This window comes from Natator depressus, chromosome 1 (genome assembly GCF_965152275.1).
Source record: "Natator depressus isolate rNatDep1 chromosome 1, rNatDep2.hap1, whole genome shotgun sequence".
NCBI lineage: Eukaryota > Metazoa > Chordata > Testudines > Cheloniidae > Natator > Natator depressus.
In genome coordinates, this window is record NC_134234.1 from 212,156,811 (window position 1) to 212,175,124 (window position 18,314).

The window sequence follows — 18,314 nt, forward strand, 5'->3', positions numbered from 1 at the left end:
GTTAAAAGACAGGAACACTTCTTAAGTTGCTTTCAGTTAAGTCTGCAGCTTTGGGGCATGTGGTTCAGATCCTGGGTCTGTGTTGGAGCACACGGGCGTGCCTGGCTCAACGAGACAGGGTGCTGCAGTCCCAAGCTGGCAGCGAAAGCAGGGGCAGAAGTAGTCTTTGCACATCAGTTGGCAGCCCCAAGGGGGTTTCTGTGATCCAGCCCGTCACAGGGGATAACTCTGTCTGACACCTGCAGCAACCCTGGGTGGCTGCTATTTCCCAGGAGGTGGGCAAGTGGGGAAGGCAGCCAATCAGAGGGATTGCTCCTAGGCAGGGTTTGAAATGCATGAGAGCTGGAAACTTGAGTCATTCCCAGACTAGCTCCAGCTGGGGCCGAAATTGTGTCACTGGCCATGAAATCCCAAGCGTTGGGTGCTGTGCTAGGAGCTCTGCAGTGGTGGAGCAGCAGCCCCTGCTGCAGATCCCAGGATGGCATGACTGAGGGTGGCAGCACCTACAGGAGGAGCAGGAGCCATCTCCCTCTAGGACTGGAGTGATGTGGGTGCAAGGGGGGAGGAGGAGTAGCACTACTGCATAGGCTCCAAGGGAGATGGGGCCCAAGCAGGAAAGAAGAGAGAGACAGACCAATAGCTAAACCTGCTGCATGACAATAGCTACCAAGGATTATTAGATGTGGCTGCATTTCCCTTTCTGACATGGTGCCATGGGCAGGAAAAGGCTTTTGTAGTAAAATGCTACTGGAACAGAATCTCCTTGCTGTTGGGTGGAGGCTGAGCAGAGGCTCTTGCTGATGTGACCATTCCGGGGTGGTCCATGGAGGCCAGATAGAGCTTGGATGCAATGATGTCTGCTCTCTCTGTCTCTGGTTTTCCTACTGGTTTCTTCACTATGTGAACAGTCATTAAAAAAAATAATTAAAGTTTCTTGCCCCTTAGCAGTAAAGGAAACCTTCCAAATGTGGCACCTAGCAGTGCTGTCTGCCTGGGTCTGCACAGACAGCTTGAATCAATCACTCTGAGATGGGGTCTCTAGCCGAATAAGGCATTAAATGTGAACCTGGTGACTATAGAAATTTGTCCATAGTTAACAATGGCACCTCTGATCATTGCAGCAGAAACGTCCAGCCCATTGGAGTTGTGGGGAAAAGTCCTAATTGTTACCAAATTATAAAGAAAAAGCAAAGTAAAGTAGAGACCAGGTGCACATCTCCAATAATGAGAAGATTTATTGAAGAGAACTAATACATGTTCAGGATATGCTTCATGGAAGGAAGCATCAGGCCTAAGTTCAGGTAAAAATGATACACGTTGTCATGGACGCCTGTGATTAGAAGGGTGAAGTGCAATGAAATGGTCTTTCTGTGACTGAACAGAGGAATCACTTGTTCATCGTTCACCACAGTCCTGGAGAAAAAAGCAGAAACATCAGTGAGAACAAGGCAAACACATAATTCATAGGTTCTAGGAGAGGATGGATTCAGTCTTGAATACTGTGTACAGATGTGGTCGCCACATCTCAAAAAAGATATATTGGAATTAGAAAAGGTTCAGAAAAGGGCAACACAAATTCTTAGGGGTATGAAGCGTCTGCCATATGAGGAAAGATTAATAAGACTGGGACTTTTCAGCTTGGAAAAAAAACAAAACTAAGGGGGGATATCAGAGGTCTATAAAATCATGACTGGTGTGAAGAAAGTAAATAAGGAACTGTTATTTACTCCTTCTCACAACACAAGAACTAGAGGTCACCAAATGAAATTAATAGGCAGCAGGCTTAAAACAAACAAAAAGTATTTTTTCATACAACGCACAGTCAACCTGTGGAACTCCTTGCCAGAGGATGTTGTGAAGGCCAAGACATATAACAGGGTTCAAAAAAGGAATTAGATAAATTCATGGAGGATAGGTCCTTCAATGGCTATTAGCCAGGATGGGCAGGTATGGTGTCCCTAACCTCTGTTTGCCAAAAGCTGGGAATAGGCGACAGGGGATAGATCACTTGATTACCCGTTCTCTTCATTCCCTCTGGGGCACCTGGCATTTGCCACTGTCAGAAGACAGGATACTGGGCTAGATGGACCTTCGGTCTGACCCAGTAGGGCCATTCTTATGTTCTTAATCTCTTGAACTCTGGGTTAGTGGCCCAACTCACTTGTGCTGCACAACTATACTGAGGGCAGAATTGTGAAGCTGTACCAAGGAACCCAGCTGTTGGATACATCTGCAGCCCCAACAGCCCAACCCTGCAGGCAGCAGCCAACCTGGAGTAAGAATGCTCCATTTCCAGGAATTGAACCGGGCCTCACATGTGAGCCGAGATGTCTCCCACTGAACCACCAATACTCCAGTTCCAAGAATGAAGTTAGTATGAGCCAGCTTTCTCTCCAGAAAGCATTTCATTGATTCACTGGCTAGAAATGGAATTTCCAGGAGTCCCAGCTCCCTGTGAAATGGCCAGGTGGGTACCTGGAAAAGGCAGGCTTTGAAGGGCTGATCTCAGTGGAACAGCTAATATGAAAAGCACTGCATTTTGGAAGATGGTAGCGCTTATATAATACTCTTCAGCCATTTTCCATCTATCTGATTGTATGCACTTGGGCTCCAATGCTGCAGAGGGCAGAGCTCTCCCTCGGAACTGCTGAGTGCCCCCAACTCCCATCACTTTTGGGAACTTGACATCCGGCAGGATTGGGCTCTTAAATGAAAACAACCTTGTCTCCCTACTCTTTGATCAGGCTGGTGGAGACTAGATACCCTAACCTACAGGAACTTCTATCCACCTGTTTACCCCACCTCCATTCATCTACTCAGTGCAGCTCCCCACTTACCTCACCTTTCTTCTTGCTCTCCACTCACCACATTCTCCTTGTATCTGCTCAGTGTCTCCAGCTCTCACTTACCTTTCCCAGGCTATTAGATGCTTTCAGGGGCAGTCTCATTGCAGAGTAACTTGTATTCTGCAACAGCATTCTCATCTGGAAGAGATGGGAACATTCCCATTGCAGTAAGAAGTCACTCCATCTCTGATGCCCATCACACAAACCCTCCCCTCCCTGTGGAGTATCCCTGATCCATAGAAGCTCAAAATGGATCTCCTTGAAATCTTCCCAGTTCTAGTCCATCACCTATTCCAGAGCAGGCTTATCATGCACATTCAGCACCTATGGCCTGAGCCAAAGCTCACTGAAGCAAACAGGTGTCTCTCCATTGACTGAGTAGGTTTGGCTCAAACCCCTATTGAGTTCCAAGGCCCCCCATCAGCCTCCCAATTGAAACGGCCCTCCATCAGTTTTAATAAATGCAGTGACACTCCCCCCCCACCCGGTGTGTGGTCTAAACAAAGCCCTCCTACCTGTTTCATAGTAATCGTAGATCAGCACTGAAGCTGGTTTGATGTTGGACACAGGAAGGTCTTGTTCAACTGAGAAAGAGAAACTGATAGTCTTCCGTGAGACCTGGGAACAGGGGTGGGGACAGAGATGGGCATCAGCTTTTATTCATAGAACACCGACTCCTCTGTAGAGGGTCAACCCCAGGGACTGCTGAACTGTGGTGGGTTCCCAACACACACATCTCCTGTGTGTATGATGCACTCCAGCCCTGGCATCCATTATTTACCTGCCTGTATCAGTCATTTTAGAAACAGTCTTAGAAAGTTTTTAAAAAATGTTATTGGTTCTAATTTTCCTCTCCTTCCTGTATGGCTGGGATCCTCAGTCATCATGAGTCCCACTACACAGGGCTGAGAGGAAGCAAAAACAACATCTAAAAATGACCTTTCTAAATCCCAAATGGTCATGGCATTGAAATCTAATGCCGTGCAGTCCCTCCAAGTATAGCAGGGAGGGTGTGCATCCCACAGAGAAGCTGGGAATCTCCCCTTTCCAATGGTGTAAACGTTCCCATTACTAGTCCTGCAGGGCCTCAAGGGAATCAACTTTAAAGATGCAGCATGTTTTTCTGACTGAAAAAGCTGCTTCTGGGGCAGGACTGTGTCCTGCTAGCTCCAGTCCTCAGGCAGGTGCAATCTGATTGGAGGGAAGGGGGAAATTCTCTATGCGGCAGGTATGAGGAGGAGAAGGGACATCAAAATTTCCAGACCAGATAAAACTAGTGCTCCAGCTAGTGCACTATCCTGCCTGTGCTGGTGGCCAGAACCAGCTGCTTTAGGGGAAACCCCCTAGTGGAGCTGTGTGCCCACTGGGGAGGTTGCTCCCTGGCCCCCAGCAGTCAGTGGCTGAAAGGAGGAAACATTTTTAGTGTGTTTTATTTGGAATAAAAGAACACGAGGCTGCTGGAAGCTGCTGAGGGGTTTGGAATGTTAGAATAGTTTCAGGGTAGATGGATTAATGGGCAAAGGTGCATGATCAATGCAGTTTATCACATACATAGCCACTCCACATATGGGGATCTTCTATGCAAAATTAAAACCTACTAAACCCAAACCAAAGAATTGATTTTCCAGAACTCACACTCTCCAGATAGAGGAGGACGTGGTTTTGCTTGGTTTCTACCTGCATCACATTCTGATCCTCACGGAGCTTTAGACGAGGAAATGGGGGAAACATTCAAATGTTAATAATCACTGAAAGCAAGACACCCCAGAATCTGCAGTAAATGACTGAGCCAAAGTGTTATCTAATGGCTAGCATGGGTCAATCAAAATAATCACTTGATAAAGCCACTGAACACATGGGTCTCTGTCGGGAAATGCACATATCTAGACAGTTATAAAAGAGACAGTCAGTTTGGAATTCCAGTTGGTTAATCTAATCCAGTGATCCTCAACCTTGTCCATATTAGGACACCTCCCTCCCCTGAATCTCACTCCCATTTAGCCAGGCTCTATCTGGGAGCTCCCTCCAATTTAGCAATATAGGAAACAGGGTAGTTGTGACACCCTGTTCAGGACTCCTGGAGGGTGTGACCCCCCCAGACTGAGAATCCATAATCTATGGAAGTGCTACAGACACATTAAAATCCCTAGGAGAGTAGTTTTTTGAGTGCTAACCAGGCCCCTCTTTTTATCCAGTCCATGTTGTAATATTCTGTAACCCCCCTCCTTTCCCTGAAATGGCTTATTCATGTCACTGCCATTCCTTACCTTCTGCAGGGATGAACTGACAGGTACGAAGCCAGAGAGCATCTTGACGTCAATAATGGCCATGTTGGAGATATTGCGGTTCCCGGCATAACTGAAATGAGAGTGACTGGGTCACTCTGGACCATGAATGTGGAGGAAACACGACACCTTCGGCTCCAGAGCGCACACAGCCTGCAAAGGCCTTTTTGAATTGCATGTAATTGCTAATCATTTATTAACGTGGAAGAGGTGCAGAAATGACCAAAGATAGATGTCCAAGAAGGGGACAAGTATCTCCAGGGAGGGACAGTTGTCTAGAAAGAGGAGGTATCCCTGGGGTTTGAGATAAGTGTTTAGCAAACCAAGGTGATTAATACCCGGGGGAATTTTACACAGACCATCTAACAGCCCTTTAATATTTGTAATCTGTTCTTTCAAAAGCCATCCCTTCTTAACCAGCCAGTTCTTGTCATCCAGGCAACTGAAAGGAGGTTACCTGGTTGAGAGGACGATGTCAAACTTTGCCTGGAAACTGTCTGCGCAGGAAGCATTTGCCGTCTGCACTGAGAGAGAGAACCCAGAAGTCTTCTTGGGAAGAAGGATGTTGTATCTCAGTGTTGTCTGGAACAGATGAAAAATGGTCATGAAAATTAGAAATCAATTTGAGCTATTGACCCACCTGTTGTGGTGCCTAGCAACCCCTTTTTTGCTCCATGGACTGGAGAAATCCTGACTGAATGCACCAACTCCCCAAGCTCTCCATCAGTAACATTAAAAACCTTCCCTTCCCCACAACTGAACAATGTCAGGAATAAGTGTGCCACCAAGTGGCCAGTCAGAAGTGTGGGGAAAAAACCAAGTCAATCCCCATTAGCTTTTTTATCTGCCTAGGGACTTACAGGGTTCATCACCAATGTATCTGCATCTTATAAATTCTGTGAAGTAGGGAAATGCTATCACTGTGACCGAGTAGGATATGTCTGGATCAGATTATGAATTCTATTGTACACTATGTGTTGAACACTAGTCTGGACTTGTGCAAGGGTAGCCTGTTGTACTGCATTCCAGACAGCTGCCCCAGCTCCTTGCTGAAGGACCATCGCTGAGAGTCATCTGGGGCTACTGATTCTGCATGACTGAACTATTGGTCCAACCCCATGGAACAATGGTTTCTCTATGCTGGGCGTACAAGGGTAGGGGGCAAGCATGACTGGGGAATCTGGAGCATCTCAGTTCTAGCATATGGCTCAGAGTCATGGCCCTATTTAAGAGAAAGATTCTGCTCTGTGCAGGGGCCCATCCACTGCAACATGTAAGAAGGGCTTGAAAGAAAGGGCAGGAGAGACTCTGCTTAGCCTGAAACGCTGACAAATCAGGGATGAGATCCGACTAGGGACAGTGCATCTCAGGGCTTCTGTTATTTTCAAAGATCTGTAACTCTTGAATGCTTTAAAAGTAAAGCCACGATGATTAAGTAACATCTTTGCTAAGCCTGCGTTCCTTACTTTCCTGCCAGAGAGCCTCAGCCTAGTTGGGACTCTAACGGAGTACAAGTAAGCACCTGGGAGGCGTGAGAGGTTTCAGGATCTAGGACAGCTGGACGGCAGCACCCCATGTCCCAACAGATCTGAGCTTCTGAATGTGCTGCGGAGTCTCACAGCTAGAAACAGTGACTAGACTCTACCCAGATCCAATTGGCTTGGCTTGGGCCCACTCACAACAGACTGATGACTATACAGGGTACTGCACCAGGTTGTAATAATACCCATTTTACAGATGGGAACTGAGGCACATAGAAATTAAGTGACTTGCCCAAAGTCACATAGACAGCTTTGCCAAAGCCAGGAATTCAACCCAAATCCCCCAAGTCCATTAATCACATCATCATCCTTCTTCTCATTGATTGTGTTGTCTGGAGATGGCAAAGTAGGGTTCCAAGTTTGTTCACCTTTAGTCTGACGTTTGTCTAGGAGGATCCTTTCACCATGACTAGCACACTATATGGGTTAAGATTCAAGGTGCAGCCACTCAGCAGGAACAAAAGGGGCAGTACTATTCCAAAATGCTTCTGTTGTTAACCTCTTGGCAGCTGCTATTTTAATGGATGAAATGTTTCTAAAGAGAGGTGCACAGAGTTTTGGCCTCTCAGAGTTAGCCATTATAAACTGTAGCAGCTCTTTGGGTTTTGACCTCATAATGCTTGTGCTCCCAGTTCTGGCTGCATCATATGGCATTTTTCCCACCCATGTAATGCTGCACTGCTTCATTAGAGCTTTTCCTGTGGATGATCCTTGTTGCAGTGATTTACTCAAGGTCACTCTGAGTCAGTGGAAGAGGACCCAGCTCTTCTGCCTCCCATTCCTGTGTTGCATTCTGAAGACCACAGCTTAAAGACCGAAATTCTGATGTGTTTTCTGCTGGGGAGATGGGCTCCTCTGGGAGGATGCAAATCAGAAAAGCCCGGAGTGAAGCATGTGAGAGCTGGGGACAAGACATGGTCAGTCAAAGGGAACTGGCTCTGGGATAAACTGCCAGAGGACATCAGGTGAATCTAGAGCCTGACCATCTTTAGGAAATCCTGAAAAACCTTCCTCTTTGGAAAAAAAAAAATCTTTCCACTATAGCAACAGTGACACTCTCAACACGGATAGCCCTCATCTACCAAACAAATGCCTACAAAAAAAAAATCCCTGAAAACGTTTAACACGTTTACCTATCCAACCACTCAAACTAAAATATTCCAGGCAGATTTTTACCCCAGATAGGAAGATTGCTATTGATTTGACATGGAAGCAGTTGGATACTACAAAGACGGGCAGCAGTATAAAGCCCTATGACTGACAGATAGACAAACCACACTCCTTCAACTGGAACTCAAGTTTTACAAATAAAGAGGAGGATGTCTGTGTCTGACACATCTCCAGTTACTAGTCATCACCCGAGAAAAAACTAATCACGTGTGATACAGAGGAAAAAAACACCAAGGGCCAATTCTTTCTTTCTTTCTTTCTGAACTGGACTTTAAGAAGTTGATATATTTGTCCAAAAAGAGTCTTAAGAAAAGAAATGACAGGAGAGGTGGGGGAGGGGGGAAGAGAGAGAGAGAGAGAGAGAGACTGGACAGCAGAAAGGGATACAAAAGAAGAAAGGCTGTATTATGTGCTGAAGAAGCCACACGCTAAAGGGTAGGGTGAGCACTTACCTGCACAAAGACACATCCATTGCCATTCACTTCCAGGGTATAATTCCCCGGGACATCAGGCAGGGAACTCTGCTGCAACAGTAGCCTGTTCTGGCTATTCACCTCAAAGACCTTCTCAAAAGGCTTGCTGGAGCTGATTTTAACTGTGTTTTGGCCAATCTCAGAGTAGGTTGCTGCACCATAATCAGCCAGTGCTTGAAGAGCAATAACTGTGTCCTGAAAAAGTGTAGAATAATTGTGAAGTACAGACACACTGTGTTGGGATACTGCACTGGGTTATTAAACACATGGTTTCAACACAGACCACAGTCATTTCACGGCTCAGAAGATTTCAGTGCAGATGACCTCTAGCCAGAGGTGAAAGTAAGCTGGTACGCCGGTATGGTGTACCAGCAAGAGCCGGTGCGCTGTATCGGGGTGGATTGGCTTCCCCAGGTGCAATTTAAAGGGCCTGCAGCTCCCAGCAGCAGCTGGAGCCCCTGGCCCTTCAAATTGCTGCCAGAGCCCCGCTGCCAGAGCCCTGGGGTAGTGGCGGCGGGGCTGGGGCGGCGATTTAAAGGGCCTGGGGCGGTGGCTGAGCCCTGGGCCCTTTAAATCATCCCTGGAGCCCTGCCGCTGCTTCCCCAGGGCTCTGGCAGGCTCCGGGGACAATTTAAAGGGCCTGGGGCAGTAGTAGCAGCCAGAGCCCCGTCCCCGGAGCCCTGCTGCCAGAGCCCTGGGGAAGCGGCAGTGGTGCTCCGGGGACGATTTAAAGGGCCCAGGGCTCCAGCTGCCGCTACCGCCCAGGGCCCTTTAAACCGCTGCCAGAGGCCCCGGCTGCCGCTGTTACCCCGGGGAGGGGGAAGGAGGCACTTGCCAGTATAGGGTGGGCCGGGGCTGGCTCTGAGCTCCCCCAGCCCCGTCCCTTCCACCTGAGGCCCCGCCCCTTCCAGGGGCCAGAGCCGGGCCCAGCCCAGCCCCATACCGGTAAGTCCCAAGACTTACTTTCACCCCTGCCTCTAGCCCAAACACATCCCAGTTTGTCTTGGAAACTGAGTCCTGTAGAGCAGTAGGGCACACCTCCAGAACGCTTCAGTGCGCCAGGTGTGTCTGATAGCAAATCATACACACATCAGTAATATGCTGAGAACCCCAGACGAATGGAATTCTCTGAACTCCTACCCATGTGAAGATCTAACTGTACCTGTTGCTATTCAGTTGCTGCCATGTGACTTTCACCCTTGCACATTTAGAACCAGATCGTCTTCTGGACAGCGGAACTCAACTCTGATGTTCTGCTCCCCCCACAGGTGACATTTACTCACTCACACACACACACACACACACACACACACACACACTCTGCAAAAAGCTTGAGTGCATTGGCACTATGTACGTAGAGCTTGAGGCTAGGGGAACAGATCATCAAACCCCTAACCAGCTGGCAGGGTGTGGGGAAGCCTGCCATCCCTTCATAGCTGCTACTCCAGCTTTTGGACTAGGGGCTGGACTATCTGTGGGAGAAAGTGGCCAATGGATCTCTTTAATCACAGTCCCATTGGCTCTCTCTCTCAATCTCTAATGCAGCTGGCTTATGTGAGCAGCTGCCTGAGATTTCCTGGGTGTGAGATTAGAGGGCAGAAAGTAGCTGCTGTACCTGAGTGGAAGAGAAGCCCCCATTGGAATTCTGCTGTCTGATGATCCACTTCACAATCTGGGACGCGAATGTTAGGTCCTTTGGAGCTCGTTTGGGTTTGTGGAGCACTGCCAGCAGCCCATAGCTGGTCATCTCAACCTCAGCAGAGGGGGCACGGGAATAGAAAGAGGGGAACGTTTCTGCAGGAGGCTTTACCTCCCGCTCCCAGTGCACTGAGCCGCCTGAGAACAGAAAAGAGATTGTGAAGAACCAGAACAGCAGCTTAGTAATTAGTAGTCTGTACTGCCATGCAGAAGATCCAGTCCCAGTCTCTTTGGGTATGTCTTCTTTTGGCGGCATGCAGAGTACATAGATGGCTAGCTCCCCTAGCATAGAGATAAATAGCAGTGCAGGCAGAGAGGCGCTGGTTACGCGAGCAGAGTACAGACACACTTGAAAGCTATGGGTACGTACCTGAGTACTTACCCTACATGGCTTTCTACTTGCCCAAGCCGTGCCTCCCACAATGCAGTGTTCCACTGCCTCCCTGCTGCTGGAGTGTTTCCCCACTTCAGGGAAAGACACAGGCAGTGGGGAAAGGTTCTGGCAGGGGCGAGGCAGCAAAGAAAGGCTCTTCCAGCTATCTGTTGCTGGTGCTTTTCCTCATCATAAGTGAATGGATCTGGCTGCAGGGAGCAGCACCCCCTTCCCCCCACTCCCCCATGAGAGCTTTCACTGACACGTGTAACTACACACTACAGTGTGGATGCAGCCTTCTTTTTACTGTAATGTGCAGCTGCACACACACTACACAACAACACCAGCAGTGGTGCATAGTGTAGACCTGGCATTTCTTTCTGCAGAAAGGGCCGTGGAGAACAAACTCAGTGCTGTGCACTCCAGTAGGGGACATAAATGTTTATTTCTCAGTCCTCTGGCCAGATCTGCTTATGTACACTGGTGTAACTCCAGAGAAACTCCACTGAACATAGGAACATAAGAAAGGCCATACTGGGTCAGACCAATGGTCCATCTAGCCCAGTATCCTGTCTTCTGACACTGTCCAGGGCCAGAAGCTTCAGAGGGAATGAAGAGAGCAGAACAACTATTGACTGATCCATCATCCCCTGTCATCCAGTCCCAGCTTCTAGCAGTCAGAGGTTTAGGGACACTCAGAGTATAGGGTTGGGTCCTTGCCATCTTGGCTAATAGCCATCAATGAACCTCTCCTCCTCCTTTTTCATCCCGTTATACTTTTGGCCTCCACAACATCCCCTGGTAACACATTCCACAGGTTGACTGTGTTTTGTCTATAAATACTTCCTTCTGTTTTTTTAAACCTGCTGCCTATTAATTTCTTTGGGTGACCCTTGGTTCTTGTGTTATGTGAAGGAGTAAACAACAAGAACACTTCCTTATTCACTTTCTCCACACCAGTCATGATTTTATAGTTCTCTATCAGAGCTCTCCTCAGTGGTCTCTTCTCCAAGCTGAACAGTCCCAATCTTTAATCTTTCCTCATATGGAAGTTATTCCATACCCCTCATCATTTTTGTTGCCTTTTTCTGTCCCTTTGCCAGTTCCAATAAATCCAGTTACTCCTGATTTACAGATGTAAAGGAGGGCAAAATTTGATTCCTGCTCCCTGGCTCTCTCTAGGACTGGGGGAACTGCAAAGGCTAGGTCTGGTGGACCAGGTGCTAAATCCTGCAAGCTCCATTCCTGATCACAGCATCGTCCTTCCCTGAGGTGAGCAGGGAGTCAAAGGAGGCTGGCTTTGGGACTCTGAGGGAGATTGCTCTGTGCAGTCAAACCTCAACTATTCATTATCTGATAGTTGGTTAAGTCTCCTGATGTTTCACTGAAGCTCTGGTCATGGAGAACAGAGGAACTGCTATGCCATACCCACCCAGTGGTCCATCTCATCCAGTACCCTGTCTGACCATGACCAAAGCCAGCCACCTTCAGAGGAAGGTACAAGAAATTTCAAATAACCTACCCATGAAGAAGTTTTTTCCTAACCCTCCTTGGGTATGGGTAGTCTTACACCCTGAAATATAACAATTTAATCCCTTTCAAACGTTGGGGATTTTTTAAAATCTTACCTAATGTAACTGTGGATATTCTCATTGTCCATATATGCTTCTGATTTTTTTATGAATCCTGATAAGTTCTAGGCCTCAATGGGCTCTAGTAGCAATGAGTTCCATGTACTAATTATGTGTTCTATTAATAAGCATTTCCTTTTATCAGTTTTAAATTTTCTGCCTTTCACTGTCATTGAATGTTCCCTTAGTCAGGTATTATGAAAAAGTCAGAACAGAAGCACACAATCTACCTTCTCCATTTCATTCTTTTATTTCTCCTCTTTCTGTCTCTGCTTTTTTCAATCTGCCTTCTAATGGAAATCATTCCATTCCTCTGGTCAGTTTTGTCTTTTATCTCTGAACCCCCTGTATTTCTGCTAGATCCTTTTTGAGACAGGGAGGACCAGAACTGAACATAATATTCCAGCAGACTACTCTGCAGGAGCAGTTACTCATCCATCTGGCCTTAGGGATCTTGGGATTAGACTGCAATTATATTTGTATGCCACAAGCTGTCACTCTTTCTACAGGATAGTCACATAAAAAGATAAGACAGATAGATTGAGCGGAAAGGCTAGAACTAAAGCAAGAGAGACACTGGTCCCAGTTCTCTCCTTCCAGCTACCTTTGATTTGCATCAGTGAAAGGGAGGTCCGAATCAGGCCCAGTAAATTCTCATCATTGATAACCAAAAAGTTTGGTGTCAAAGTATTACATAATATTGGACATCTAGTGTGCAAACAGGTACATGCAGGAGTGGAGCTTGGGAAGCCTGGTTGAGGTAGGGAGGTGGACATGACAGTCAAGGGCTCCTTCAGTATGAAGAGAGGAGGGTCAATCTGGGTTGTGTGTTAAAAACAAAACCACAGATCCTCACAGCATCCCCATTTCAACTGGCCTACCTATGGGCCTGCCTATCTCCCTATGCATTTCTAATGAGTCAAACTCCAAGACAGATAGTTACCGTGGTTTCTAGATTTGAACACAATTAAAGGTGGCAGTATCATCTAGGTAGGCCCATCTGCCATCAGTGCCAATGTCCCAGAAAAACTAGGTGACACTCACCAACTTTCTTAGCTGATTTGTCCAGCTCCTTCAAGAAGAAGTCACATTTCCCCTCATTGCCGACCAGGCAGAAGATATAGGCCAGGAGTGCCTGGATGTAAACTTTGCCGATTTCCTCTCCAGATGCAGCCTCCAAGCAAAACAGGCCATTTCGGACCACGGGGTGCTATAAAGAAATAAATTAGATCTGTGTGTGTGTGTGTGGGATGTACATCTTCACCCAGCCAAATATTTCTGTTCCAGAACATTCCAGGCTCACTTTATCTGGCCACCATCACTGCAGCGAACATGGAACCTTCTAGGTCCAAAAGGACTGCAGGAGGGGCAGCATGAAATCTCTGAAACAGGGATTTTCAGACTAGGGAAGCATCATAAAACAGTCAAGTATCAGGGGGTAGCCGTGTTAGTCTGTATCTACAAAAACAACAAGGAGTCTGGTGGCATCTTAAAGACTAGCAGATTTATGCCCAGATTTAGCTTATGCCCAAATAAATCTGTTAGTCTTTAAGATGCCACCAGACTCCTTGTTGTTATCATAAAACAGGAGTGTCTTTGGTTTCATTATTGACGTTAAAATTTGAGTATAAATGAGAGCTCATTCTGTCGCCCTTCCAGCCCACTGCTTCTTCTTAGCTCTACAATAAGTTATTAAACTTCCATTGGTAATATCAATTTCTATCATAATGGACAAACTCAACATTATGGGTCAGATTCTGGTCTGAGTGCCTTCAGTGTCAATCCATTGATGTCTATGGTGTTGTCCTGAATTTACACTGAAGTAAATGAAGTTACCCCAACATCATGGGGATCACAATTTGACTCCATGTCTTCACTGCTGCAGAATATAGGCCAGGAGGAAGCAAGCTCCTCAGACAAACAGAACACCTGCTACGAAAATGTATGGAAAATACAAGTCAGGAAGTCTGACATGTTAGGGTCTAAGGCCCAACCTCTGCTCTCCCTTACGCCAACCACTGTAAAGCAAGACACAACGGGTCCCCCACTTTAATGGACTTTTACATTTTTAACTGGTTGCAGCATGTGTATCATTCATCAGAACTGGAGCTTACTCCACCTCTGCACATATTCAGAGATACATGAGATAACAGGCCCATTTAGATGTTTCATGGGTCTGCCCTGAACTTTCTCCTGGTCCTGAATGACTCATGTTTGAGGCTGAGATATAATACAAGCACAAGAGCCTGGCGAGTTTGTAGGCACATCTAGCATTTCATTTAATCAGAAGTTACACTGAGCCATATCCTGCCCTAGACCCTATTGAGTGCAGTGGAATTCCTGCTTGAAGACTGGGGATAGTATGTAGCCCCTTTTCTTTATTAACAGCAGTGAATGCATACACAGTCCATGCAGACATGTCCCTGTGGGTCATCACTACCAGTACCCAGGCAATTTGTAACACATTCTGGGGCCAAGCCAATTGACTGAAACAAATTACAGCAGGACAACCATAGTGAAGGAATCCTTACCGAGCTGGGGTGTCCAGCCTCAAGCAAAGCCGTGGTGATGTAGGCTGTGAGTGAAAGCTCGTCGTCAACTCCTCCCTGAATAAAACACACAACAGAACTAGTCATTCCGGGGGGAGGGACCACCTTCTCCTCCCCCTGGACTGTTTCACTGACTTACTACACCAAAGTGGTTCCCATATTGTGTTATTACCCTGTTATGCCTGGACAGGGAGTTCAGGATAACAGTTCTCAAACTGATCACCGGTGTTTGCTGGTCACATCAGACTGGCTGTGCTTCTATTGCAGGCCGAGTTCTTCTTTACAATGAAGAGCCTAGCCAGCTATGGAAGCAATTCTTAAGGAAGAAGAACAAGCCTAGCAACCTCTCATAGGGGCACCTGCTTGCCTTAGAGGATGTGGGAGAGGAGCCCCTATCTGCCAGCAAGCAAAGAACTTCTTCAACTTTGTACATCTGTAGTGGATGGGACAGAGTGTAGGAGCTGGGAGATTGGGGAAAGAAAACAGATTTGTGAGACCAGAGATATGCTTTGGAAAATTAAACCCATTAAACTTTGACATTATTACTTGTGTATGTCTGAAGAGTTATCCCAGGGGAAGGGACAGAATTGGGGATTAAGGATGCTATTTGGTAGTGGTAAGAAAGTGCTTTCCCAGTGGCAGGACAGGAAGTTTGGCAGGGAGCAGAAATGTGTCACCTTCAAGGCATTGTTGAAGAGTTTCCCAACACTTTGGAAGCAACCATTTGTCTTCTGTTTGCTTGAGAGCCAGATCAGAGTTTGTGACTGGACACTGTCATCAATAAAGATATAGCGCTTGGCTTGTGCAAAGGACTTGTATACGAATGCGGTGAGCCTGGGAGGAGAACAACACAGATATGAGCAGTCACTTGGAGTCTAAAGCGTCAAAACGCAATGCAGGTTCCTTTCCCTCCTACACACAGACCAGGAGGGGAATGAACGACAGATGATGGGATAGAACATTTTCTTTAATCTGTCTGTAAAATGCTGGCTTTGTGGGCATGTGTATGATCATGTCACCTCAAGTGGGTGAATCTACAGAGAAGAAAAAGGGACCTGCTGCCAGTAGCAGCTAAGAGAGTTCTCCTTTAGCATCACTGGTAGAGATGGCTGTTCTTAGAGCTGTAGAACTAAAGTTCTAGTCCATGCTCTTTACGTGTGTGATTGATTTATTTAGTGTGTGTCTCATCTGCAGCTCATGGATTCATTACCAGCCTAGGCCTCAGCCAGCTTCCCAGCTCTCACCATGTGTTTCCTTCCTTATCTCTGGTCCCAAAGACACTGTAGGATCCATCCGGGTGTTTGTATGACAGCTGCTTCTGGTACCCTGAAAACACACAAGGAGGAGGAAACGTTCCCTGATTAACACCAACAAAATCCCATTTTAATTTGCCATTAAATAAATCCAGAACCCCAATTAAAGGAATCAAATGGGGATGAGTCTGAGGGACTGAGGGGAGCAGAAGAACATTGACTTGGCGTCAAAGCCTGGGGGAAAGGAGCAAGGGGAGCGTACTAAGGACTGAAAACAAAAAGCAGCCAGGTGGAAGGGGCAGGAAGACAAGACATAAAAGGAGTGAACCTCAAACAAGGTGAAAAGGTGGGTGGGGAGGGGATAGAAGAGGCAGGATGATGCTAGTTACAATTTCAAGCAGAACTACCAATTGTTTTGCAGGAGCAAGCAGGTCAGCAGGGTATTACAAGGCAGCTACATGGTTCAGTGTGCTTAGTTAAATGAAAAACGTAGAGCTACCAGGGTAACTTTGTAGTGCATGTTATCAAAGGAGGCAGGAGGGTGTCACAAGTCAAGGAGAGGCCCCTCACCACTGACTAAGTATCCAATGGCCTTGCTTTTGGTCTCCTCACTCAGCTGCCCCGTCTTATTCAAATAATCCAGGACATAGATGTTGGGGGCAAACAGGACCATGTTCTGCTCCCCGCAGCCAAAGGGCATCTGGAGGAGCTGCTGCAGGTTCTGCATGGCTGTGCCCAGGATATCACCTGGGAATAGAGACATAGGGAGTGAGTTTCACACAGAGCCAACATCAGAATCTGCAAAGTTAATATGTACTACAGAACAGTAACATCAGTACAATAGTCAGGGCCCCTTAAGACCCTGGCAGAGATTCTAGAATTAACCCCTGGCTGCAGAGATTCTACCATTGCTTTTCTCAGTAATCCTTGAGTCCCGAGCACAGGAGGACAGATTTGTTCTGTTCTAAAGTAGAAGACAGCAAAAAACCCCAAACAAGAAACCCCCACACCTCATGCCCCTTTGCCCGCCACACCTGCACTTTGCCAGCTAATCTGCACCAGAAATATCTTGAACACGGCAAATGCCTGCAAAGCTTCAAGCAGCTGGTTTTTATTTAAGAACAAAAAGAACACCCCACCAAGAAAGGTTTCTTCCTTATCCCAAGAAAGTTACAGTTGTCAGTACAGCCTGGGCAAAAGAGCCCTGGGCAGGTTTAAGAACTCCCAACCCAACAGTGCTAGAAATGGGCACTTCAGAGCGCAAGTTTCCAAACTGTGGTCTCCGCAGCCCTTGCTGATTGTCCATAAAGAGCTGGCTGGTCACATGCCACAAGCATTTTCTCTTTATTTCCAGCTGTTAAAATGCATTAAGAGAAAGCTGAAATGCATCAAGTACTTTCCCAGTGTTACCTCGCCATGTGAGAAACTGCTGTAGCTGCCACAGGGAGGGCATGAGCTGGAGAAGCGTATCTCGGCGATCAGGAATCAGGTGAGGGGGAAAGTGTCCAGGAGGCCGTCTCTGTACTAAAATATTGCCCCCACTATGAAAAACTTTGGGAACCCTGCTTCATAACACTTCAGGGGAAGGATTTCTTAGTTCCTCTATGGGACACCCATCAACTGTTTCTGAGGCTTGGTACACCCCAACGTATCAGGCCTTAACTGCAATGCAATTATTTAGTTCCAAATGGTATTTGGGTGAAATATTTAGAGGTTTCTAAAATTGTATTAATTTCAATTTGTTCTCCTTCCGAGGCCTGGATAACTGAACTCACAGAAGGATACAAAAGAATTTTAATAAAGCTTTAAAAAAAAAAAAAAAAAAAAAAAACCACACCTTTGCTACAACATTGCTAAAATGGTATTTCTAGAAAGTCTGGCACATACAGAGCACATGATGGGGTGCGGTGACGTAATGGGTTTATTGGCATGATTTTGGGAGGACCAGCATAACTCAGTAAGGGCTTTGTCCCTTGTGAGTCATGTAGCTTGGGATATAGGATGGTGGGGCACCAAGGTTTTATTGGCATGAGTTTAGGATGGGTGCATTAGGCATGAGTGGCAAAGAATTGGGTCAACCCAAACAAGTGCCAATAAACACTTTATACCAAAAGAAAGGAGTATCACCACCATTCAGAACCTGGGTTCTGGCAAAGAAGGTGTCTTCTACCACTGCAAAGCTGGATGTTTACTTTCAAAGAGGCAGGAAGAAGCCTTGTTGCTCAGAAGTTTGCCTTTCCTGAGATGCAAGAATCTCAAACACAAAAGTGAATAGATTTACCAGTGACAGAGCAAAAGGCTCTGGCTGATCCTTCCACCAGGTTTTCAGGCAGTTTCAGAGTCAGCAGTTCCGTGGCTGCAGCATCTGTGGGGACAATATTAGATTAATTTTGATCATAGCAACTAAGCACTTCTTGTAAAAATGAAAATGAATGAACATCAGAAGACACCCACAATGGGGAACAGTATATGGAGACTGTTGCTGTTGCCCCCAC

At 46.7% G+C, this 18,314-nt stretch overlaps 1 protein-coding gene across 1 annotated transcript in view; it reads right to left on the reverse strand.

Moving 5' to 3' along the window:
• Window positions 1-1,288: 1,288 nt before the first annotated feature.
• LOC141984878 (ovostatin-like) overlaps window positions 1,289-18,314 on the reverse strand; it is a 52,286-nt gene continuing 35,260 nt past the window's right edge. The window contains exons 23-36 of the mRNA XM_074948363.1: window positions 18,101-18,184; window positions 16,390-16,566; window positions 15,811-15,892; window positions 15,244-15,400; window positions 14,549-14,623; window positions 13,062-13,227; window positions 9,931-10,151; window positions 8,295-8,510; window positions 5,589-5,713; window positions 5,114-5,204; window positions 4,482-4,550; window positions 3,362-3,464; window positions 2,910-2,984; window positions 1,289-1,413 (exon numbers count right to left, since the gene is read on the reverse strand). Coding sequence (XP_074804464.1) covers window positions 2,923-2,984; window positions 3,362-3,464; window positions 4,482-4,550; window positions 5,114-5,204; window positions 5,589-5,713; window positions 8,295-8,510; window positions 9,931-10,151; window positions 13,062-13,227; window positions 14,549-14,623; window positions 15,244-15,400; window positions 15,811-15,892; window positions 16,390-16,566; window positions 18,101-18,184 — 1,628 coding nt within the window. The 3' untranslated portion in view covers window positions 1,289-1,413; window positions 2,910-2,922. The remainder of the gene's footprint in view (window positions 1,414-2,909; window positions 2,985-3,361; window positions 3,465-4,481; window positions 4,551-5,113; window positions 5,205-5,588; window positions 5,714-8,294; window positions 8,511-9,930; window positions 10,152-13,061; window positions 13,228-14,548; window positions 14,624-15,243; window positions 15,401-15,810; window positions 15,893-16,389; window positions 16,567-18,100; window positions 18,185-18,314) is intronic.